The 23032-nt window shown below is 41.4% G+C and overlaps 1 protein-coding gene across 1 annotated transcript in view; it reads left to right on the top strand.

Moving 5' to 3' along the window:
• SNRNP40 (small nuclear ribonucleoprotein U5 subunit 40) overlaps positions 1–23032 on the top strand; it is a 33353-nt gene that overhangs the window by 5759 nt on the left and 4562 nt on the right. The window contains exons 5-8 of the mRNA XM_007092507.3: positions 12972–13094; positions 18467–18587; positions 20328–20410; positions 21647–21708. Coding sequence (XP_007092569.3) covers positions 12972–13094; positions 18467–18587; positions 20328–20410; positions 21647–21708 — 389 coding nt within the window. The remainder of the gene's footprint in view (positions 1–12971; positions 13095–18466; positions 18588–20327; positions 20411–21646; positions 21709–23032) is intronic.

Here is a 23032-nt window from a genome sequence, read left to right as displayed (position 1 = left end):
ACTGAGGCACCCCTAAAATAATACGTTTTAAGTATCCTCTAGAATAATAAATATTAGAACCATGTTGAACCATTGTGACATGAAACGACATGAATCACCCGAATTGGATTTTTGACTCAGCTATTTACTTAATTATGTGATCTCAGGTAGTTCACTTTCCTGATCCTGTTTCTCAGTCTTTAGAACAGTGACCGTAATATACATGTCTTCCAAAGCTGTTGTAAAAGTATAGTCACTATATGAAAAGGTCAATATGTGGTTTAGTAACAGTGTCATTTATTTAGTCCAGTGATTTCCAACCTGTCTTCATATCAGACTCACCTGAAGAACCTGTTAAAAATACCCAGATTCTAGTTCAGTAGGTCTGGAGTGAGAATTTTGGGGGTTTTTGTTTTTGTTTTCTTAAATTTTTTTTTTTAATCTTTATTTATTTTTGAGAGTGAGAGAGAGAAAGAGTGCGAGTGGGGGAGGAACAGAGAGAGAGGGAGACACAGAATCCAAAGCAGGCTCCAGGCTCCAGGCTCTAAGCGGTCAGCACAAAGCCCAACACGGGGCTCGAACTCACAAACCGTGAGATCATGACCTGAGCTGAAGTTGGACGCCCAACCAACTGAGACACCCAGGCGCCCCAAGGGAATTTTTGTTTTTAAATTAAGACATTTTTTTTAGAAGAGCTTTAGGTTGGCAGCAAAATTGAGGGGAAGATACAAAGATTTCCCATATACCCACTGCCCCCACATGCACAGCCTCCCCCATTTTCCCCCACCAGAGTGGTACATTTTTTTACAATTGATAAACCTACAGTGACACATTACAATCACTCAAAGTCCATAGTTTTTATTGGGGTTCACATTTAGTGTTATACATTTTGTGGTTTGGGACAAGCATATAATGACGTGTATCTATCACTGTGGTACATTTCGGAGTATTTTCCCTGCCTTGAAAATTGTCTGTGCTCCTTCTATTCATCCCTCCCACCCCTGGCAACCACTGATCTTTTTACTGTCTTCAGAGTTTTGCCTTTTTGAAATTGGCTTCTTTTACTTAGTAATATGCATTTAAGATTCTTTCATGTCTTTTCATGGCTTGATAGCTCATTTGTTTTTAGTGCCAAATAATATTCCATCATCTGGATGTAACCGTTTATCTATTCACCTACTAAAGGATATCTTGGTTGCTTCCAAGAGTAGGTAATGATGAATAAAGCTGCTGGAAACATCTATGTGCAAGTTTTTGTGTGGACCTAAGTTTTTCAACTCTCTTAGGTAAATGCTAAGGACCGTGATTGCTAGATCATATGGTAAGAGTATGTTTAGGTTTGGTTTTTTTTAATGTTTTTTTATTTTTGAGAGAGAGCACATGTGTGTTCAAGCGGGAGAAGGGCAGAGAGAGACCGAGACCCAGAATATGAAGCAGGCTCCAGGCCCTGAGCTGTCAGCACAGAGCCCAACGCAGGGCTCGAACTCCCGAGCCGTGAGATATTGACCTGAGCCGAAGTCAGACACTTAACCGACTGAGCCACCCAGGCACCTCTGAATGTGTTTAAGAAACCACCAATCTGGGGCACCTAGCTGGCTTAGTCAGTGGAGCGTGCAACTCTTGATCTCAGGGTTATAAATTTGAGCCCCACATTGGGTGTAGAGATTACTTAAAAATAAAATCTTAAAAAAGAAGGAAAGAAAGAAAGAAACCACCAATCTCTCTTCCCAAGTGTCTATACCATTTTACATTCCCACCAGCAATGAACGAGAGTCTCCATTGCGCCACATCATCATTTGGTGGTGTCATTGCTTCAGATTTTGGCTCTTCCAATAAGTATGTAGTGGTACCTCATTGTTGGTTTAATTTGCATTTTCGGGATGACATTTGATATGGAGCATCTTTTTATATGCATTTTGTTATCAGTGTTATCTTCTTTGGTGAGATGTCTGCTATCTTTAACTCATTTTTTTTATCATGTTTTCTTATTGTTGAGTTTTAAGAGTTCTTTGTACATTTTGGATAATAGTCCCTTATCAGATGTACAAATATTTTCTCCCTGTCTTGTGGCCTGTCTTCTCATTGTCTTGACATTGTCTTTAGCAGGCAGAAGTTTTTAATTTTTTTAAATTTTTAAAAAATGTTTGATTATTTTTGAGAGCATGAGAGCACACCAGCAGGGAAGGGGCAGAGAGAGGTGGGGACAGAGGATTCAAAGCAGGCTGCGTGCTGACAGCAGAGAGCCTAATGCAGGGCTCGAACTCATGAACCAGGAGATCATGACCTGGGCTAAAGTTGGGATGCTTAACCGACTGAGCCACCCAGGCACCCCCAGAAGTTTTTAATTTTAATGGAGTTCAGCTCATCAGTGTTTTATGGATTGTGCTTTGGTGTTGTATCTAAAAGTCTTTGCTATACCCAAGGTCGTCTGTGTTTTCTTCTGTTACCTTCTCGGAGTTATATTTTACATTTTATATTAGATCTGTGATCCATTTTGAGTTGGTTTCTGTAAAAGGTGCAAGGTCTGTGTTTAGATGCATGTGTTTTCATGTGAATGTGCAGTTGTTCTAGTACCATTTGTTGAAGAAACTCTGTTTGCTCCATTGTGTTGCCTTTGCTCTTTTGTCAAAGATCAGTTGACTATATTTATGGGGTTCTACTTCTGGGCTCTCTATTCTCTTCCACTGATGTATTCTTTCCCCAGTACCACGCTGTCTTGATTACCGTAGCTTTATAGTAAGTCTTGAAGTCAGGTAGTATCAGTCCTCCTCCTCCATTCTTTTCCTATCGTGTTGGAAATCTTGGGTCTTTGTCTCTCCACATAAACATTAGAATCAATTTGTTGATTTCCACAACACATTTTGGTTGGGATTGCATTGAATTTATAAAGTTGAGAATGACAATATTGAGTTTTCCTGTCCATGAACATGGAAAAACCATTTATTTAGTTCTTTGATTTTGTTCATCAGTTTTGTTTTTTGGGGGTTTTTTGTTTTGTTTTTTTAAACTATTTTTTTAAAGTTTACTTATTTATTTTGAGAGAGACAGTGTGAGCAGGGGAGAGGCAGAGAGAGAGAGAGAGAGACGGAGAGAGTGAATCCCAAGCAGGCTCCGTACTGCCAGCGCAGAGCCCTATATGGGACTGAAACCCACCAACGGTGAGATCATGACCCGAACCAAAAGTTGAACACTTAACTGACTGAACCACCCAGGTGCCACCATTCATCAGAGTTTTGAAGTTTCCTTCATTTGGATTGTACATATTTTGTTAAATCTATACCTAAATATTTCTCTTTTGTTTTGGGTGCTAATGTAAATGACATCGTGTTTTTTAAGAACCAGGATTTTTTTTTTTTTAATGTTTATTGGGGCACTGGATTACTCAGTCAATTGAGTGTCTGACTTTGGCTCAGGTCATGATCTTATGGTTTGTGGGTTTGAGCCCCATGTTGGACTCTGTGCTGATAGCTCAGAGCCTGGAGCTTGCCTCAGATTCTGTGTCTGCCTCTCTCTCTGCCCCTCCCCTGCTCACGCTGTGTCCCTTTCTGTCTCTCAAAAATGAATAAATGTTTAAAAAAATTTTTTCTTAAGTAAAATGTTTATTTTTGAAAGAGAAAGCGTGAGGGTGGGGACAGATCGGAAGTGGGCTCTGTGCTGACAGCAGAGAGCCCAGTGTGGGACTTAACTCACGAATCGGAGACCATGACCTAGGCCAAAGTCGGATGCTTAACTGACTGATCCACCCAGGTGCCCCACGAACCAGGATCATTAAACATGTTCCTCAACATGATTTGATGTAGCAGGTCTGACATTTTGGAAGCCATTGATCTCATCCAGCATCCTCATTTTATTTTTTTATTATTGTTTTTATTTGAATATGGTGATACATAATGGTACATTAGATTCAGATGTACGACATAGTGATTCAACAAGTTTATACATTATGCTGTGTTCACCACTGCATCCTCGTTATCAAATGAGGAAAATGAGGCCTAAAAATAATTACTTATTTCAAGAGCACACAAGGACATACTACTCTAGTACCAACCATTTTTATTCTTTCTTTGGCACTAATTTGGTACTCTGGGAAGTATTTTAGTGATTAAACAAGGAGGGACTTGAAAGGAGTATATCCGAGAAACCACACTAACCTTGTGATTGTTGCTTTTTAAAATGAATTTGCTTTCTTTTCATAATTAAAGTGGTGACACTGACATACTGAATCATCTGCTTGGAGATATTGTCCTACTAAATCATTTTTATGATAAACCCAGTCACTTGGGGCCTGGTGCTTAGCTAGGAAGAGAGTGTATGGCTTAGGAATGACTCCAAAGCCCAGAGCTCTTAATCTCCGTGTGCCATGGTTGGAGAGTCTGCTTTGTAAACTGATTCGCCAAAGGGCCTTTCAAAAGGTGGTAAGAGACGACAGGGCCCTAAGGAATTTTACCGAGGGCCTGCTCTATCAACATCTAGGAGCTTAGTCCTGTTTATTTTTGGCTTTCCTTCACCTTTTCTCTTACTTTCTTTCATTTTGCCTTTTCTTTACCTCTTTCCTCATGTTTGCCTTTCTGTCTCTCCTCGGCTTTTCTTTTTTCAACTACTCCTTTGTGAGTACATGTTTGTGTTTTCTGTCCTCCTTTCAGTTTCTTGCTTCTCTTCTCCTCTAATTAAACATGATTTGAAATAAATGTTTTAACTTTGTCACTCAAGCTAATATTTATCTTAGTGTGCAATATGTCACATCAACTAAAGGTGACTGTTTTTTAACCAATTCCTTATTCTTAATTTCAACATATTTTTTATAATTAATGCTTTGTCGAACAGCCTTTTACATATGCCTTTTAGTTAGTTATCAGGTTGGAATGCTTTGTTGATTATTTTCTGTTTTAGGTTTGTAGGTGTAGGAATTTAATAACCTCTGTTTCTCTAAGGGGGGAGCTTGTGTTACATTTGACGTATCAGGATTCGCAACAGAAGACGAAGCTTTCAGTAATGCTTACGTTTTCAGTCTAGAAATGGCATCCTGAGCATTGTCCATACTAGTAGTTTTTTCTGTTGTTTTTAACAATATTTCATACTGTTTTTCACAGTTTTTTCATATTGTTTTTAGCAATCTATTCTTTCTGGTAAAGTACTTAGAAAATCATTTTTATATCATATGTTTAAGGCATATATATTACTATAGATGTGATATATATACACATACATATAAATACAAATTGTTACAATTCAGTCCTAGTGCCATTATGTAGACGAAGACACAGAAGGTTTTCAGGTTAGAGGTGGAGGTGTGGGCCATTGTGACCCAGAGTGGAATATGAGGCCCAAGTAAGGTGAGGAGAGCATCCATGCAAGTTGGAGGCAGTCCATTGTAGGGAGATGGGGACTGAGAAGGGTGAGGAGGGCAACCACATAACACAGTGTCGGTAGCCCAGAATAGGGAATTGGAGCGGGGAGCAGCCCGGCATGGAGAGTTGGTACCCTAGCAGAATAAAAGGGTCATCTATACGTTAGTGGAGTAGGGGGAAGTATGGGTGTCACAGCCTGAGCTGAGGGTGTCCACATAGTGTGGGAGCAGTTTGGGTAGGGAGTCTGGGACTGAGGCTAGCATTCCTGAGGAAAGGCAGCCTGGAGAGGGATATTAGAGCCAGAGCAGGGGGAAGGGGGTATTCATACAAAGGGATGACCCATATGGGATGAGGAGGGGTTCACATCAGATCAGCCCAGGATGGGAATCACAGTTCAAACAGGGAAGGAAGAGGAGAAGGGTAGAAAAGGATGTGGGAGATTGGTTACATTCAGGAAGCTTGATCAGATAAGTAAATATAGTAACGGGAGGCAGGTTTCTCATTTTCGGAGGAAGGAGTTACCAGTGCAGGAGGGAAAACTAAGATGCCATCTTGTGTTGTTGGTATTGAACTGGAAGTGTCAGTGTGAACTGATAAACATTCAACGCATAAACAGGCGTAGAAGAAATAGGAGATGTAAATGGGTATTTACAGGTGTGTGTGCGCGCGCGCCTGTGTATGCATACATTGGCAACTGTCCACTGAGAGGGTTTAGGAACAACAGTCCAAAAGCAATGAACACATCTACTGTGCAGGTCTTGGCCTTTAAACACCATTTTCCACTGAAGAAACCAGGGCTCCCTATTTCAGGACTGGGCAGGGAAAGTACCAGATGAACCTGGAACATCTTGTGCAGAAAGCTTGTCAAAAGAACATCTTAAATCAAATGATCAAACTGAACATTATTCATGATGGGACAAAACAAAATTGTGAGCCACTCAGTAAAATACAATGAAAATGCAGCATCACTTCAGTGATATTCCTGCCAAAGAGGCATAACTTGAGTCTAATCATGAGGAAACATCAGACAAACCCAAATTGCGGGACATCCTACAAAACAACTGTCCTATAATTTTGAGAAGTGTCAAGGTCAAGGAAAGTCTGAGAAATTCTTCCAGGCTGAAGGAAACTAAAGAAACATAACTGCTAAATTCAACACATGATTCTGAACTGAATCTTTTCTATAAAAGGCATGTTGGAACAAGTGGTGAAACTTGAATGAAATCTGAGAACCGGTTGGTAGTGATGTGTTGGTGTTAATTTCTGCATTTTGATTGATTGTGCTGAAATTATACAGGATTGTATATGTTATATGTATTATATATATTTTTATAGGACAAATACACTCAAGTATTTAGGAGTGATGGGACATTAGGTCAGCAGTTCTCAAATGATTCGGGCAACAAAAATGTTCTCTTTTACTTCCAACTTTTTGTGTAAGTTTGTGAATATTTCAAAGTAAAATAGTCTTTTAAAAATGATGGTCATCTGGAACTAATATTCTAAAACATTTGAATCAGGGGCACCTGGCTGGCTCAGTCAGTGGAGCGTTTGACTCTTGATCTCGGGGTTGTGAAGTTCAAGCCCCACGTTGAGTATAGAGATTACTTAAAATCTTTTAAAAAATTAAATATTTGAATCAAACTTTTTTTTTAAATATTTATTTTGAGAGAGAGCACATATGCACATGCGAGTGGGAGGACCAGAGAGAGAGGATTCCAGGCAGGCTCTGTGCTGTCAGCGCAGCCCAACGTGGGACTCGATCTCACGAACCTCAAGAACGTGACCTGAGCCGAAATCAAGAGTCAGACGCTTCACCCACTGAGCCACCCAGGCGCCCCTGAATCAAGCTTTAAATGACTACCATAGCTTTTAGGATAAAATCAAAGGTTGATTTGATCTGTGTAGAGATTATTAAGACAAAGATTGTACTAAATCTGGAAGAGATATGGAGAGGCTAGATTATCAAAGCCTTGAATTCCAAACTAATAGGTTTGGACATGATTCTGTAGCCAGAGGAATTAGTGAGCAGGGGTTAGGTACTGGTTCTCCAGGAGAGGGGTGAAGCACTCTTTTTGGACCATTTACCTGAGTAACCAAACCTAAGCCTTTTTAGGTTATGTTTTCATGAGTTTGCATTCCAAACCATGAGAATTGGAAGGAGGAATCCTTGTTGGCACAGAGATAACAACCCAGACTGCTTGTTTACCACAGATTTGAATGTAAACTTAAGGCCTTTCCTGAGATTCTATGGCTGGTTCCTGTTTTTTAAGTATTTGTTTTGAGAGACAGAGAGCACAAGCTAGCGAGGGAGAGCACATGCACCAATAGGGGAGGAGCAGAGAGCAGTGGAGAGAGAAGATCCCAGACAGGCTCCGCCCTGTCAGCACAGAGCTCCACTGGGGGCTTGATCTCCCAAACCATAAGATTATGGACCCGTGAGAGTACGACCTGAGCCCCAATCAAGTGTCAGGTGCCCAGCTGACTGAGCCACCCAAGCGCCCCTAAAGATTTTAAGTAATCTCTATACCCAGTGTGGGGCCCAAGATCAACAGCCACATGCTCCACCGTCTTAGCCAGCCAGGCACCCATCTTTTTTTTTTTTTTTTTTTAATTACATGTGTGTAAAACTTGGGACACCATCACCCCAGTCTTTGTCATTTGAATGAAATGACCCACACTCTTAAAACATCATGGTTCACCTTACCAAGTCTGTCAGTCATTTGTTGCAACATCTCTAAGGTGCCTGGGTGGCTCATTAGGTTAAGCATCAGACTCTTGTTTTCAGCTCAGGTCATGATCCTGTGGTTCTCGAGTTTGAGCCCCAAGTTGGGCTCCACACTGGCAGTGCAGAGCCTGCTTGGGATTCTGTCTCCCTCTCTGCCCCTCCCCTACACACACACACACACACACACGCGTGTATTCTCTCCCTCTCCCACCCTCCCTCTCTCCCTCTCCCCCTGTCTCTCCAAGTAAATAAAAAAACTTTAAAAGAAAGGAAGGGGGGTCGCCTGGGTGGCTCAGTCGGTTGAGCGTCCAACTTCAGCACTGGTCATGGTCTCACAGTTTGTGAGTTCGAGCCCCACGTTGGGCTCTGTGCTAACAAACAGCTCAGAGCCTGGAGACTGCTTCAGATTCTGTATCTCTCTCTCTCACCCTCCCCTGCTCATGCTCTGCCTCTCTCTGTCTCTCAAAAATAAATAAATGTTAAAAAAAAATTTTTTTTTTAATAAAAGAAAGGAAAGAAGCATCTCTAGGCCCTCCCTATTATCCACACTCTATAAATGCAGATCCATGTTGGGGTGCCTGGCTGGTTCAGTCAGTAGAGCATGTGACTCTTGATCCCAGGGTTGTGAGTTTGAGCCCCATGTTGGATGTAGAGATTACTCGAAAATAGTCTTTAAAAAAAAAATGTAGATCCGTGTTACATAAATTTATTTTTTAAAAATAGAGCCTAATTGTTTAGGGTATGGGATTCTAGAGTTATACCTAATTTTTTTTTTTAATGTTTATTTTATTTTTGAGAAAGAGAGCACGGGGGAAGGGCAGAGAGAGAGGGAGACAGAGGATCTGGAGTAGCCTTTGTGCTAACAGCAGAGAGCCTGATGGGACATCAAACTCACGAACTGTGAGATCAGTATCTGAGCTGAAGTCAGATGCTTAACCAACTGAGCCACCCAGGTGTCTCGTTATACCTAATTTTTATCTACTATTACTATTTTTTTTAAGTGTTTATTTTGAGAGAGGGAGGGAGAGCACAAGTAGGGGAAGGGCAGAGAAAAAGGGAGAAAGAAAATCCCAAGCAGGCGCCCCACTGCCAGCACAGAGCCCAACTCGGGGCCTCATCCCACGAACCGTAAGATCATGACCTGAGCTGAAATCAAGAGTCAGACACCGAACCAACTGAGCCACCCAGGCACCCCTATCTTCTATTATTAATAAATCAAGTAGCCATTAAAAAGTTAACGGTATAAAACAAGTGTAGATTACTTTAGTAGTTATAAGAAATTAGCATATATTTTAGTATGTTTAAGTTAATATAACATGAACATAACAGAATCAGACAGTACTAAATTCTAATCCTTGTTTTGCTATTGACTTGCTGGGTGTTTGTCATCAAGTTAATTCCTTCTTTGAGCTTTAGTTTGCTCATCCATAAAAATTGGAGTTAAACTAGATCATCTAAGTGTAGTAATTTAAAAAAAATTTTTTAATCTCAATCTGCATTAAGGAATACATTTTAAACTGTGACCCAGTATATACTCCCCTCAGTATGTCTGTGTTTATGAATCAGCCTCTTCTATATGTGACATTATCTTTTCTATGTATTTTTTAGATTAGGGTAAAATGTACATAATATAAAATTCACCATTTTAACCATTTTAAAAGATGTACAATTCAGTGATTTTTAGTACATTCACAATGTGTGTGATCATCACCATGATCCAATACCAGAATATTCTTGGTGCCCCCAAAAAGCACCTTCCTACCCATTTAGCAGTCAGTACTTTTTCCCTGCTTTCCAGCCCCTGGCAACCATAATGTACTTACTGTCTCTATTGGGAATAGAATTGTACAATATGTGGCCTTTTGTGTCTAGTTTCTTTTGATTAGCTTAATGTTTCAGGCTTCATCCTTGTAACATGTAGTAATACTTGATTCGTTTTTAACACTGCTACAAAGATTTGTGTACGAGGTTTTGTTTGAACACCTGCTTTCATTTCTCTTGGGTATATATCTAGGAGCAATCTAGGATTGCTGGGTCAAAGAGTAACTCTAACCTTTTGGGGAACATCCAGACTTTTCCATAGCAGCCACATCATTTTATATTTCCACCAGTGATGTTCGAAGGTTCCAATTTTTCCACATCCTCACCAGCACCCCTTATTTTCTGTGGTTTCTTTTTTTTCCCCACTAGTAAGTGTGAAGCAATATCTAATTGTTTTGATTTGCGTTTCCCAAATGATTTATGATGCTAAGCATCTTGTCTTGTGCTTGTATCATCTGAAAAGAAATGTTTACTCAGGGCCTTTGCCCAGTTATTGGACTCTTTGTGTTTTTGTTGTTGAACCATAGCTTCTTTTTCTGGATACTGGATCTTTATCAGGTATATGATTTGCAAATAATGTCTCCCACTATTGGTTGTATTCTCATTTTCTGGATACCATCCTCTAAGGTACAAAAGTTTCTAATTTTTAAAAATTTTTAAATGTTTATTTGTTTTTGAGAGAGAGAGAGAGAGAGACAGGAGGGACAGAGAACGAGGGAGACACAGACTCTGAAGCAGGCTCCAGGCCTGAGTTGTCGGCAAAGAGCCCAACATGGGGCTCAAACTCAAGGACTGTGACATCACGACCTGAGCCGAAGTCAGATGCTTAACTGACTGAGCCACCCAGGTGCCCCTAAAAGTCTCTAATTTTTATGAAGTTTATTTTTTCTTTGGTCACTCGTGCTTTTGGTGTCATATCTAATAATTCATTGCCAAATCCAAAGCCATGAAGATTTACCCCTGTGTTTTCTTGTAAGAATTTCATAGTTTTAATTTTTACATTCGAGTCTTTGATCCATGTGGAGTAAATTTTTGCATCTGGTGTAAGATAAAGGGCTGCCTTCATATTTTAGGTATGGTTATCCAGTGTCCCATCGTTTTTTAAAAGATTTAATTTCTTTTTTCTTCTGTAAGAGCCATACTTTTTTGCTTGTTTTCATGCTTCATAATTTCTTGTTGAAAACTGGACATTTGAATATTATAATGTGGTAACTCTAGAAATTAGATTCTCCCCCTGGGGTTTGCTGTTGCTCCTTGTTGTAGCTGTTTGATGAATTTTCTGAACTGATTTTGTAAAGTCTGTATAGTTTGCCGTACGTAGCCACTGAAATCTCGGTTTCGTTAGCTTGGCGATTCACTAATGATTTCGGCAGAGATTTTCTTAATGGCTTGTGATTAAAAGAAAAACTCCTGGTCTTTGCGGATTTGCTCTGTGTGCGTGTTGGGTCTGTCTCTGCCTCTCAGCCAGGCCGTTTACAACTTTGCATTAGGCTTCACATCTTGCTTGTGCACAGGTTTGAGCCTGTGCAGGTCAGCAAGAGGAGAGCTTAGGGCCTTCTCAGGGCTTTTCTGAGCATGTGCCCAGACACGGGCATGCAAATGGCCTTCTAGAGTCCTAGGAATATGTCAGCTTTTCGACGCCCCTTTTCTCCAAATTGTCTCATTCCCCAGCTTTCCTCACAAGCTTTTTGGTTTGTCTGTGGTTTGCTCCAACTGCCATCCCTCGCTCCAGACAGCAGAGGCTAATGCATGTGCCTTTAAATGTTGTAGACAAATGTCTCTGCCCTGGAAGCGTTCCCGGTTAGGCAAAGTAAAGTCCATCCCTTTAAGCTCATCCTTAGGGAGCCACCAGACAGTTAAAAACCACGACAGTTCTTTGAGAATAAGGAGTAAGGTCCCTTCTGCTCCCTCTGGTCCCAGGAACCTATCCTGGGGATGTGGGCCATTGTCTTCAAAGCTATTGCTGCGTAAGAGACGGAGCCAGGGTAAGTTAAGACGCTACAGAACTCTGTAAGATTCAGGAGGGTTCGTTCCTCATTAAGCAGTTGCCTGGCTGCTATAAGCTTCTGATTAGTTTCGAGAGTTCTGACAAAGTTGGTTCTGTCAGTTTTTTTGTCACATAATTCTCTGCTCTTGTAGAGGGACAGCCTTTTAGTATTCCCTGCTCTTCCATTTTTGCTGATGAGAAAAGTTTTTTTCTCTGTATTTTTTCATGTAAGCCACAGCTCATTAATGAGTTAGGATCTCCAGTTTAAAAACACTGGTCTGGGGCGCCTGGGTGGCGCAGTCGGTTAAGCGTCCGACTTCAGCCAGGTCACGATCTCGCGGTCCGTGAGTTCGAGCCCCGCGTCAGGCTCTGGGCCAGGCTCTGGGCTGATGGCTCGGAGCCTGGAGCCTGTTTCCGATTCTGTGTCTCCCTCTCTCTCTGCCCCTCCCCCGTTCATGCTCTGTCTCTCTCTGTCCCAAAAATAAATAAAAAACCGTTGAAAAAAAAAAAATAAAAAATAAAAAAAATAAAAAATAAAAACACTGGTCTGATATCCTTGCTATGTTAAAAATATATGAACTAGGGGCGCCTGGGTGGCTCAGTCGGTTAAGCGTCTGACTTTAGGGGAGGTCATGATCTCGCAGTTTGTGGGTTCGAGCCCCGCGTCAGGCTCTGTGCTGACAGCTCGGAGCCTGGAGCCTGCTTCGGATTCTGTGTCTCCCTCTCTCTCTGCCTCTCCTATGCTCATGCTCTGTCTCTCTCTCTCTCTCTCAAAAAATAAGCATTAAAAAAAATTTTTTTTAATATAAACTAAACAAGTAGAGGATTTCCATTCTAAGGGCGTGTTGATTAACTATATTTATTCATACTTTAACAAAGGAATCTGAAAATACAACCAAAGTGATTGGTTCTCCCAGCCTTCAGATACATTGGCAAAATTGTGGTCACTTCTCACCGTGTTACTAGGAAATCCAGACAAGTTTCTGAACAGGATCCCTATTAAAAATGTATTCACCTGTACAAAGTCCTTGGATTTCGGGATGTATTATGCAATTACTTCTTAGAATGATGTTTGACTATAGAATACCCTCTTGTTCCTCTGCTTCAGCTTTGGGACATCCGGAAGAAAGCAGCCATCCAGACATTTCAGAACACCTACCAGGTGTTAGCTGTGACCTTCAATGACACAAGTGATCAGATTATTTCTGGGGGAATAGACAATGATATCAAGGTATGTTTAATGTTTGTGTTACATTTCCCTTTCACCTCTCTTCACTCTCAGAGGTAATGTTTTCAAACTTCTGAGATTTTGGTAGCTTTCCACTTTATACCAACTACAAGGAGGATAGTAACTTAAATCTTGTTTTCCTTCTGTCCTGTCTTCATTGACAGAAGTCAAAGGTTGCATTACAGCTCATGTAAATGCCATCAGGGACCAGACAGTTAATGTGAATTGTGAAACCCCGTGTGTGGATTCTGTGAACATGAAGAATGCATTCCCTGCCTAAAGACATTTGCAAACTTTTTTTTTTTCCCACTGTGATGGCCTGATGAGATAACACTGAAGCAGTTTGTGATTCTCAGCTCCAATCTCTCAGCATATCTTTCTTTTTGAGACTATGGAAAGGAAGTTTTGGGGAGTCCACAACTAAGAAAGAGGGAAGTGATGATGTCATAGAGAGTGGCAGTAGTCCATACAGCAGTACAGTGTGGCTCTGGCTTTTGAGTAATTGACTTGGATTCTAATCCCAGTTCTATCATTTTCTAGTTTTTTATGACTCCAAGTTGTTTAACTTCTATAAGCCTCTCAACAGTAACAATAACGTCTACCTTCTAGGGTTGTTGTGGGGATTAAATGAACCTAATGCATTAGAGCACCTAGCAGTTTCTGGACACAGCAAATGCCAGTAGAAGGGAAGTGTTTTGGGGGGCTACCCAATTTGCGTCTGTCTTTACCTGTTGACTTCCTTAAATATTTCAAAGATTTTGACCTTACTTTCTGTTGTACTGTTAGAGTGGTAACTGGTGAGTAAATATTCAGCTTCCTGTGTTGTCAACCACCTAAAACTTGTGCTGTATTCCCATCCCTCCTTGCCTCCTTCGCTGTTACAGTGGATGACATGTGCTTGCTTTTGTCTAAAGGTAGTCCCTTCAGCAGAAGGATTTCATCTCCTTTTCCTGTCTGGGCCTTCATGCCATCAGTTTTCCCAGATGGTGTGTTTTCTTTCTTTCTTTTTTTTTTTTTAAATGTTTATTTTTGAGAGAGAGAGAGAGACAGAGTGTGAACAGGGGAGGGGTAGAGAAAGAGGGAGGCACAGACTGTGAAGCAGGCTCCAGGCTCCAAGCTGCCAGCATAGAGATGGACGCGGGGCTCAAACCCACGAACCGCGAGATCATGACCTGAGCTGAAGTCAGACGTTTCACCAACTGAGCCACCCAGGCACCCCCCCTTCCATGACTTTAATTGTCATCTCTGTGCTGATGACTCCATATTCCTGGCCCAGATCTTCAGCTCCAGACCCCTGTATACGACCAGCCCCTCAGAAGTCCCCCACTTGGATATCCCACAATACTTGAAAATTGACCACTTCCAAAATGTAACTTCCCATCCCTTTTCTATCATATAACTTGTATGGAGAATATGGAATCCGGGCACAGGAACTTAATTAGATCATCTTAATAGCTAATGCACTGTTTCCCAGAGAGAAGTTTGGGAGCCCGTTAGCTTTAGAATCACTAGAGGGCATCTTCTATACCTGACAGTAGGTTTGTGTCATTAAGGTATTGTAATTTTCATACTTTTAAAATTATTATTGAGGTGCCTGGTTGACTCAGTCAGTAGAGCATGCGACTCTTGATCTCAGAGCCGTGGGTTCAAGCCCCCCCATGTTGAGCATATAGCTTACATCAAAAAAAGAAAAAATTCCCATTAAAAAAAAAATACATTACTATTAAAGTTTACACATGGTGAAATTAACTTTGTACAATTCTATGAATGTTTATGCTTGCATAGATTTGTATAGCTACCACAAACAAGGTTCAGAACAATTTTTATCACCCCCAAAATTTATAGTGCACTCCTGTATCAAACCCTCTTTCCATTCCTAAGTCCTTGCAACCATTCTTTGTCATATAGTTTCTTTTCTAGAATATCATACAAATGGAATCATACAGTATGTAACCTTTTGAGACTGGCTTCTTTTACTTAAGGTCTGAGAATTTGATGCCCTCATCTACACTGAGGGGATAGACTAGTTTAAGAATAATACTCTTGTGCCAGTAAGGCCTTCTTACCACATACAGTGTGACTTATTCCATACTCTTTATCCTAGCCTATTCCTGGGTCTTCTATAAACAGATATTTTAAATGTATGCTATAATCCTTAAGGGATACTTGGTTCCTTTTTAGGATTTGAAGGTTTTCCATGTCCTCTCAGACACACACCATATGTTATTTCTTCTCTTAGGGTAGGTGGTTTCTACAGATAGCTAGTCAATCATACCGGTTTTATTCTGAAGGCTGAACTTATCTTATATAGAGAATGTGTAAATAAAGTCCCATGAGTACAGCAATTACATATATCACTAGCTTTTTTCTTTTACTTATTTATTTTTTTACTTTATTTATTTACTTACATTTTAATTTTTTTTATGTTTATTTTTGAGAAAGAGTGCAAGCGGGGGAGGGGCAGAGAGAGAGAGGGAGACACAGAATCCAAAGCAGGCTGCAGGCTCCGAGCTGTCAGCACAGAGCCCGACGCGGGGCTCGAACTCACGAACGGTGAGATCATGACCTGAGCTGAAGTCCACTGCTTAACCGACTGAGCCACCCAGGCACCCCATATTTTAGAGAAAGAGAGTGTCAGTAAGGGAGAGGGTTAGAGGGAGAGAGAGAATCCTAAGCAGGCTCTATGCTCAACACGGAGCCCAACACGGGGCTCGATCCCACAACCCTGGGATCATGACCTGAGCCAAAATCAAGAGTTAGACACTTAAACCGACTGAGCCACCCTGGCGCCCCTCACTGGCTTTGTTCTAAAAGAATGTCCTTCATGTTTCTTTGAGAAGTCCCCTGATTCTGGTTTTGTATAATTTAATGAACTAGTTCCTGGTTATCATATGTGGGTTTTTTCCCCCCTTTTTTTGGTAAAGTTTATTTATTTATTTTCTTGTAATCTCTACACCCAACAGGGGGCTTGAACTAACGACCCCAAGATCAAGAGTCGCATACTGCTGCCACTGAGCCAGCCAGGTGTCCCAGTGCTACGTATTTTGTATTTTTACATCGTATTTTGTATTTTTACATCGTAGCTTTCTAGTCTTTATCTTTTAAACTAGTGTATAGACATTCAGATTTTTCTGCCAGTGCTTTGTTTTCAGGAAATTTTTTTTAGGTTTATTTATTTATTTTGGAGAGAGAAAGGGAGGGAGGGAGGGAGGGAGGGAGGGAGGGAGGGAGGGAGAAACAAACAAGTGAGGCAAGTGCAGAGAGAGAGAGGGAGACCCAGAATCCGAAGCAGGCTCCAGGCTCTGAGCTGCCAGCACAGAGCCCAACGCAGGGCTCGAACCCACAAACAGATCATGACCTGTGCTGAAGTCGGATGCTCAACTGACTGAGCCACCCAGGCGCCCCAGGAAATTTTTTTATTAGAAAGTACACAGTATTCCAAAAGCTTAGAAAAGCTTTCTACCCTGTTATACTGTTTCCAGTATGAAAACTCATAGTCTTGCTGCCCACCAATCAGATGCCCAAGCATTCACTGAACAATTGATTTGGGATTTGCGAAATGTCTTGCTTAAATTAGTGCTACTTTCTACAGCAAATCTGGATATGTGTTGGCTGTGCACAACGTGTACATGCCTCAAGAAGGAAGGTCTGGAAATGGCACCCAAGTGCTATGAGGGATGGCTTTGCATTCTCTCCTAACAAGCTGAAGACTTCAACAGTGTCTTCCCTGAAGAGGAGGAACAGTGGCTTGAACAAAAGACGTCAGCCATTTCAAGCTTTCCTGATTATTGAGGCAGCAAACACCTGACACAAAAATGATTGTATATAAAGTGTGTTGGGTTCCACACATGAGTGAGTTATTGATGGGGAAAGTGGAGTTGTCTGCCTTCTGCATTGCTTTGACATGCAGCACCAAACTCATTTCTAGATAAGGGAAGTGCCTTGCTTAAATAGGCAGCAAAAACATTTTTTTTTCCCACTCAGAAAAACTGCATGGCAGTATTAAATCAAATTTGGAGGAAATTCTGTGTAATACCAATGACCTTACCAAAATTGCTGTTCTTTTTTCCATATGACATTCCAGACCATTGCTATTGGCTTTATTTTTTTTCCACATAGTTGCAGTCTGTGTAAATATAAATGCTATTTTGTATCTTCTTTATTAGCTTAATAGCTTATTATTGGAACATTTTTCCATTTGGTCCTCAGAGTTATTTTTAGAGGTTGCTTAATAATAGCTACCAATTATTGAGGGCCTGCTGCATACCAGGCATCTGCTGAGCATTCTATTTGAGCCATAAGAGGTAAATGTTGTTATCCCCATCTTACAGACCAGAAACAGGCTCCGAGAGGGTTAGTGGCCCAATAAGACAGAACTCTTAGGACTGGGTCAGTCTGACCCTAAATCCTCAGTCTTTCCACTCTGCTGTACTATCTCTAGCAAAGTCCCGTGGTGGTGCAATGTGTTCATGGGCTGTAACTTAATGAACCATTTATAGTCCCTGTTTGATGTTAGGTTATTTTTAGCTGAACTGTTTCTTCTACGTTTCCTACCCAGGCAACAGTGAATCTGCAGTTCATTTTTCTTTTAATAAATATGCTTTTCTGTAGTGTGTGTGTGTGTCTCTGTGTGTGTGTGTGTGTGTGTGTGTGTGTGTTGTGTACCTATAACATTAAATGAAAATTGTTAAGCGCGTATATTTCTGTGTATTATCTTAAGATACATTTACATGTAATCATAATGCTCTTTTCAAATGACATGTTCACTTGTTTTTCTATAGTTTTTTTTTTTTAAGTGGATTTATTTTGACAGCGTGCATGCGCGTGCGTACGCATGATTGGGGGAGGTGGGGAGAGGGGGGTACAGAGAGAATCCCAAGCAGGCTCCATTCTTTCAGCACAGAGCCTGACGCAGGTCTCACTCTCACGAACTGTGAGATCATGCCCTGAACCAAAATCAAGGGTCAGATGCTTCAACTGAGCCACCTAGGTGCCCCTTCTATAGTTCTAATAGTTTAAATTGATAAGAATCATAGTTGAAGCATTTTAAATGCTACTTAGTTTTTTAATTTCTAATACATTTTGTTATGATTTGAGAACAGTCTCTGTAAATTTTATTAATTTTTGTTAAACATAAGTTTTGACATTTATTAGCCTTCTGGTCAGACATAGCACTTTTGACTCCCTTGTTAGAAAGACAAGAGTTTTTTTTCCTCTTTGACAGAAATCCTCTATTTTGTGCTAAAGTTATACTTGGCCCACAGCCAGATTGAGAAGGGTTACCAGTTTCTCCAGGCCATTGAGTCTTTAGTAAAAACTCTGTTTCTTTGCTATTCTCAATTTGATTTCTGGGAGCAACTTTTTTGTTTTTATAGGTCTGGGACTTGCGCCAGAACAAGCTCACCTACACCATGAGAGGTCATGCAGATTCAGTGACGGGCCTGAGTTTAAGTTCTGAAGGCTCTTATCTCTTGTCCAATGCAATGGACAATACAGGTAACATTGGAAAGGAAAGCTCTCCAAGTGCCCAGTCACTGTGGACCCTAAAGAAAGCGGGCATTGGGTGGTAGAAATTGTGCTGGGATAAATGTGGATCCAAGGAAAGAGTCAAAAGTGGCTCGCAGGTTTCTACCAGGGCAGTTAGGAAAACACATTGTAACAGAAAAAGCTTTAAAAGATATGGTCAAGAAGCCAGGATTCTAGTCCCAGATCTGCCATCTAATCCCTGAGCAACTTGACACAAGCTTTTAAGACCCATTTCAGCATCTGGTGTGCTGCGGATGTAGGCAGCATACTAGAAACTCTTGGTGATCGTTAGTTTGTTGAGAAACGTGAGTCTGCAGATCCATCCAAAGCAGTTCGCAAGCATTTCGGAGAGCACCGAGCTTGGCTGATCAGCAGAGCTGTGGGTAGAACTGTGCTCTTTCTGCCAGCGCGTCTGCCCTCCCCACTTCAGAGCACTGACTGGTATGACAAGAGGTCCTCATTACGACATCGCAACATTCCGCATTCACGCAAACACTCTCCTCTGCTTGTTTCTGAGTTGCTATGTGGGAGGATGGGTTTACTAGAGCAAAAAGGAGGATGGAGTATATGCTTTGTGTTGGGAGAGCTTAGAGATGCCCCTCTGGTGTACAAGTTCATAGGCTTGTCAGGAACTGAAATGCTTTCACTGACATTTTGTAATACAAACAGAGCCTCGCATTCAGCGGGTTCTTGAATGAATGAGCACCCTTATTTTCTGACTATCCTCAACTCAGTAGCAAACTTTCATGCATACCTTCACCTTTCTGTGCCTGATTTCAAGGACTGTTTTGTTTTTCACACTCAATTAAAATGACATCGTCACTTGAATTCCACTATAGTTATAACGTTTGTTAACGACTGTAGCCACTGCTTACCACGCATGTTTATATCCTGATCATGATGTGTTTACCATTGACTAATTGTAGCAGTGTTCGCCCTGTATAAGGAAAGATGAGATTCCCTGAATGGTTAGTAAAATAATAAGAATTTTTATTATGGCTGTATGATAAAATTACAAAATCCTTTTGTTTATTGCCTCCGCTCTCTTAGAGCCCTGTCCCTTGTATCCTGAAAATACTCATAAAAAAGTAAAAGAACAGATGGTATTCTCATTTTACAGACACAAAACACACAACACAAAAACTCACTTTTTACCTGATATCACCCATACATATAACAGAGCTAGGATGAGAATCACAGTTCACTTTTTCTAATTCTTAGTATGGTACTCTCTGCATATATTTCCTTGTTCAAGTTCAGACTGTCAGGTGTCCCTGTGAGCAAAGTTAGAAAAGGTCAGTCCTGAGTTTGGTTTTTGTAGATGATTGTCACAGTAGTCCATGGTATTTAGAGTGTCATGTTTAAGGCTTTGTTAGATGTGACTTTTTGGGTTGGCAAGGGAAATCCTTTGCAAATGTTTGGTGAAATTAATGTCACACCCACCTACTTTCTGTTGCAGACCCCCAGCTATGTGTTTGGCATTTCCCCTTCCTGCCTCCTCAGCTTTCCTCTGTGCCCTTAGTCACTGTTAATGGAATTTGTATGCATTTCATTTCTGTTAGAAAAAAAGAGAGAGAGAGCCTTCCCTTGTACCTTCTACCATGTTGGCCCTCCTTCGTCCAGGAAACAGCATCTGTCATTGACATGATACTGACTTCGGTGGGTTCCCAGGAGGCCTCCAGCTGATAACATGTTTTGCTCCGTTTGCAGTGCGGGTCTGGGATGTCCGGCCATTTGCTCCCAAAGAGAGGTGTGTGAAGATATTTCAAGGAAATGTGCACAACTTTGAAAAGGTGAGTCCTGCTTGGCAAAAGAGTTTTACTGTCCATTTGACTCAGAGATACATTTAAGGTGGTGCCAAGGCCGATATTTATATATATCAAATCATTATGTTGTACATCTAAAACTAAAACAGTGTTATATGTCAGTTATATCTCAATTAAAAAAAAAAAAAAGTGGTGCTAAGGATAGAGGGCAGTGGCTCTACTAGGAAGGGGCTATATTCCAGTGAACACTGTTCTCCATCAAAACCGTTCTTGCCAGAAATAAAACTAATGGAAGCATAGGGAGGAAGGCAGTTACATAGATAGACGGTGGTGTGACCGCCTTCAAATTCAAGACTTCTGACTTCAACAAGATAGTCTTAACCTCCTTTTCATTCCTTGGAAACTTTGACCCTCTTGGGTCAGTGTGACATATGGGACTCAGGCTTCCTGTTACTCAGGTGGCTTCCCTCACCTTCCCAGTGACCCAACTGTTAGAGCCCTGAGAATACATCCCTTTCCTCAGTAAGGACCGTGGCCCAGATTTTGAGAGAAATTTTTCTTAAATCTCAAGTCCTAGGTCAGCTCTCGATAGCAGCTTTTCCTCCAGATACTTTGTTAATAATAAGACTAATGTTTTTCTTTTGAGAGTCTGTATGATTCAGTTTCACTTTATATTTAAAAATATATTTATTAATGTTTTATTTATTTTTGAGAGAGAGAGACAGAGAGGGAAAGAGGATCCAAAGCGGGCTCTGCACTGACAACAGAGAGCCCGATGTGGGGCTCAAACTCATGAACCATGAGATCATGACCTGAGCCAAAGTCGGACGCTTTAACTGACTGGGCCACCCAGGCGCCCATTCAGTTTCACTTTATAAATCAAATCTTGGTTTTTTTGTTGGATTTGGTTTTATTTTTATTTTCCTTCAAAATGAAATTATTTTTTGGGGCGCTTGGGTGGCTCAGTCGGTTAAGCGTCCGACTTCGGCTCAGGTCATGATCTCGCAGTCCGTGAGTTCGAGCCCCCCATCGGGCTCTGTGCTGACCGCTCGGAGCCTGGAGCCTGTTTCAGATTCTGTGTCTCCCTCTCTCTCTGCTCCTCCCCCGTTCATGCTCTGTCTCTCTGTCTCAAAAATAAATAAATGTTAAAAAAAAAATTTTTTTTTTTTTAAAGAAATTTAAAGTCTTTTGGTGATTCTGTAGTCCAGTAAAGAGGGGTGTGGTGCATTAATCACTGTATTCGTTGAATTCCAATCTTTATAGAATCTCCTGAGATGTTCTTGGTCACCTGATGGAAGCAAGATAGCAGCTGGTTCAGCTGACAGGTAAGGATTACCGGGTGTGCGGTGAAGAATGATGGAGCTCTGCGGGTGCCTGCTTGTGTCTAGTCCATTAAGTGCAGATGGCGAGCCAGCACGGACGTAGAGTTACAGCCGTGCTCACCGATGAAGCCATATGCAGTAAGAAGGGCCTAAGGATCATGTCAGACAAACACAGCTTTTCTGCTCTCTATGGATACCTTTTTGACCTGGGAAGGTAAACAGTTTTTTCAATTCTGTTGGATTCCTTTTGCCATCAGAGTGAAATTTAGACTCCTAATCTAGCTCCAGTTTCCCTCCTCAGATTCTTCCGCGGCGCTCCAGTTCGCTCAAATGCATGTTGTGTCCTCCTCCCTCACCATCGCCACAGTGCTTCACTCACACAGAACTCTCCCTGTTCTTACATCCCTTGTGCCTCCAGGCTTCTCCTAGCCCCTCTTCTCCATTTTCCAGATTTCTGTGTCTCTCTGTGAATCACCTCTGTGTTATGTCTGTAAACTTCCCTGGTCCTCTCTCCCTTTCCTCTGGGGTATGACTAACTGCTCTTTACTCTGCACTGTAGTCACACCTTATACATCGAACCTTTCTCAGCATCCAACACGTCTTACCGTGAGATAAACAGAGTGGGGCACCCTCACCTAATTATTTGTTCCTAGAGGTCAGGAAATGAGTCTTAGTCGTGTCTGAACCCAGAGCAGTATTTGACCTGTTCTAAGGACTTAGTGAATCTTACATGAATGAATTCCTAGCTCAAGGATGGCAGTCAGATTTTACTCTGCATATCAGCTCAGCTGTTGGTAATGGCTGCCTGTGTTGGGGGTGATTCAGAGCTGGGTGTGGGCTCAATAGGAAAAGTGCCATGATTGCTAGATGAGGGTTGTGTCAACATGTGAGCTAGGTATTTTCCACCCCTGAATTCAGAGACCATGAGACTTTCTTAGCTGTCACTTTAAACTGGCTCAGCCATTCGGTGATGAATTAGAAGGAGAAGGGAGAGAATTCTTCTATCAGACCCTGCTGTTTAGTATATCTATGGTGACCTGCACTTAGGACGGGGTCAGAGGTGGGGGTGTGGGTGCCCATGCCAGACTAATGGGCCACAGATGTGGAGTGGTGAAGAATGTTAAGGCCCTCTGATGGCCGACTCTGGCTTTAGCTTCCACTGAGAGATGTCTTAACCCTTTTTAGCTTAACCCCATCTTTCTCTCCGTTGAGAGATTTTCCTACTACCGTACTAAAACAGGCACCATCTTACAAACATGAAGCCTTTTGTGGCATAGCTTGGACTCTTCAGCATGTTCCAGGGTTTTCTTCTCTATTTGGGGCCCTC

Source organism: Panthera tigris, chromosome C1 (genome assembly GCF_018350195.1).
Source record: "Panthera tigris isolate Pti1 chromosome C1, P.tigris_Pti1_mat1.1, whole genome shotgun sequence".
Lineage (NCBI taxonomy): Eukaryota > Metazoa > Chordata > Mammalia > Carnivora > Felidae > Panthera > Panthera tigris.
This window is presented reverse-complemented; position numbering and strand designations above follow the sequence as displayed.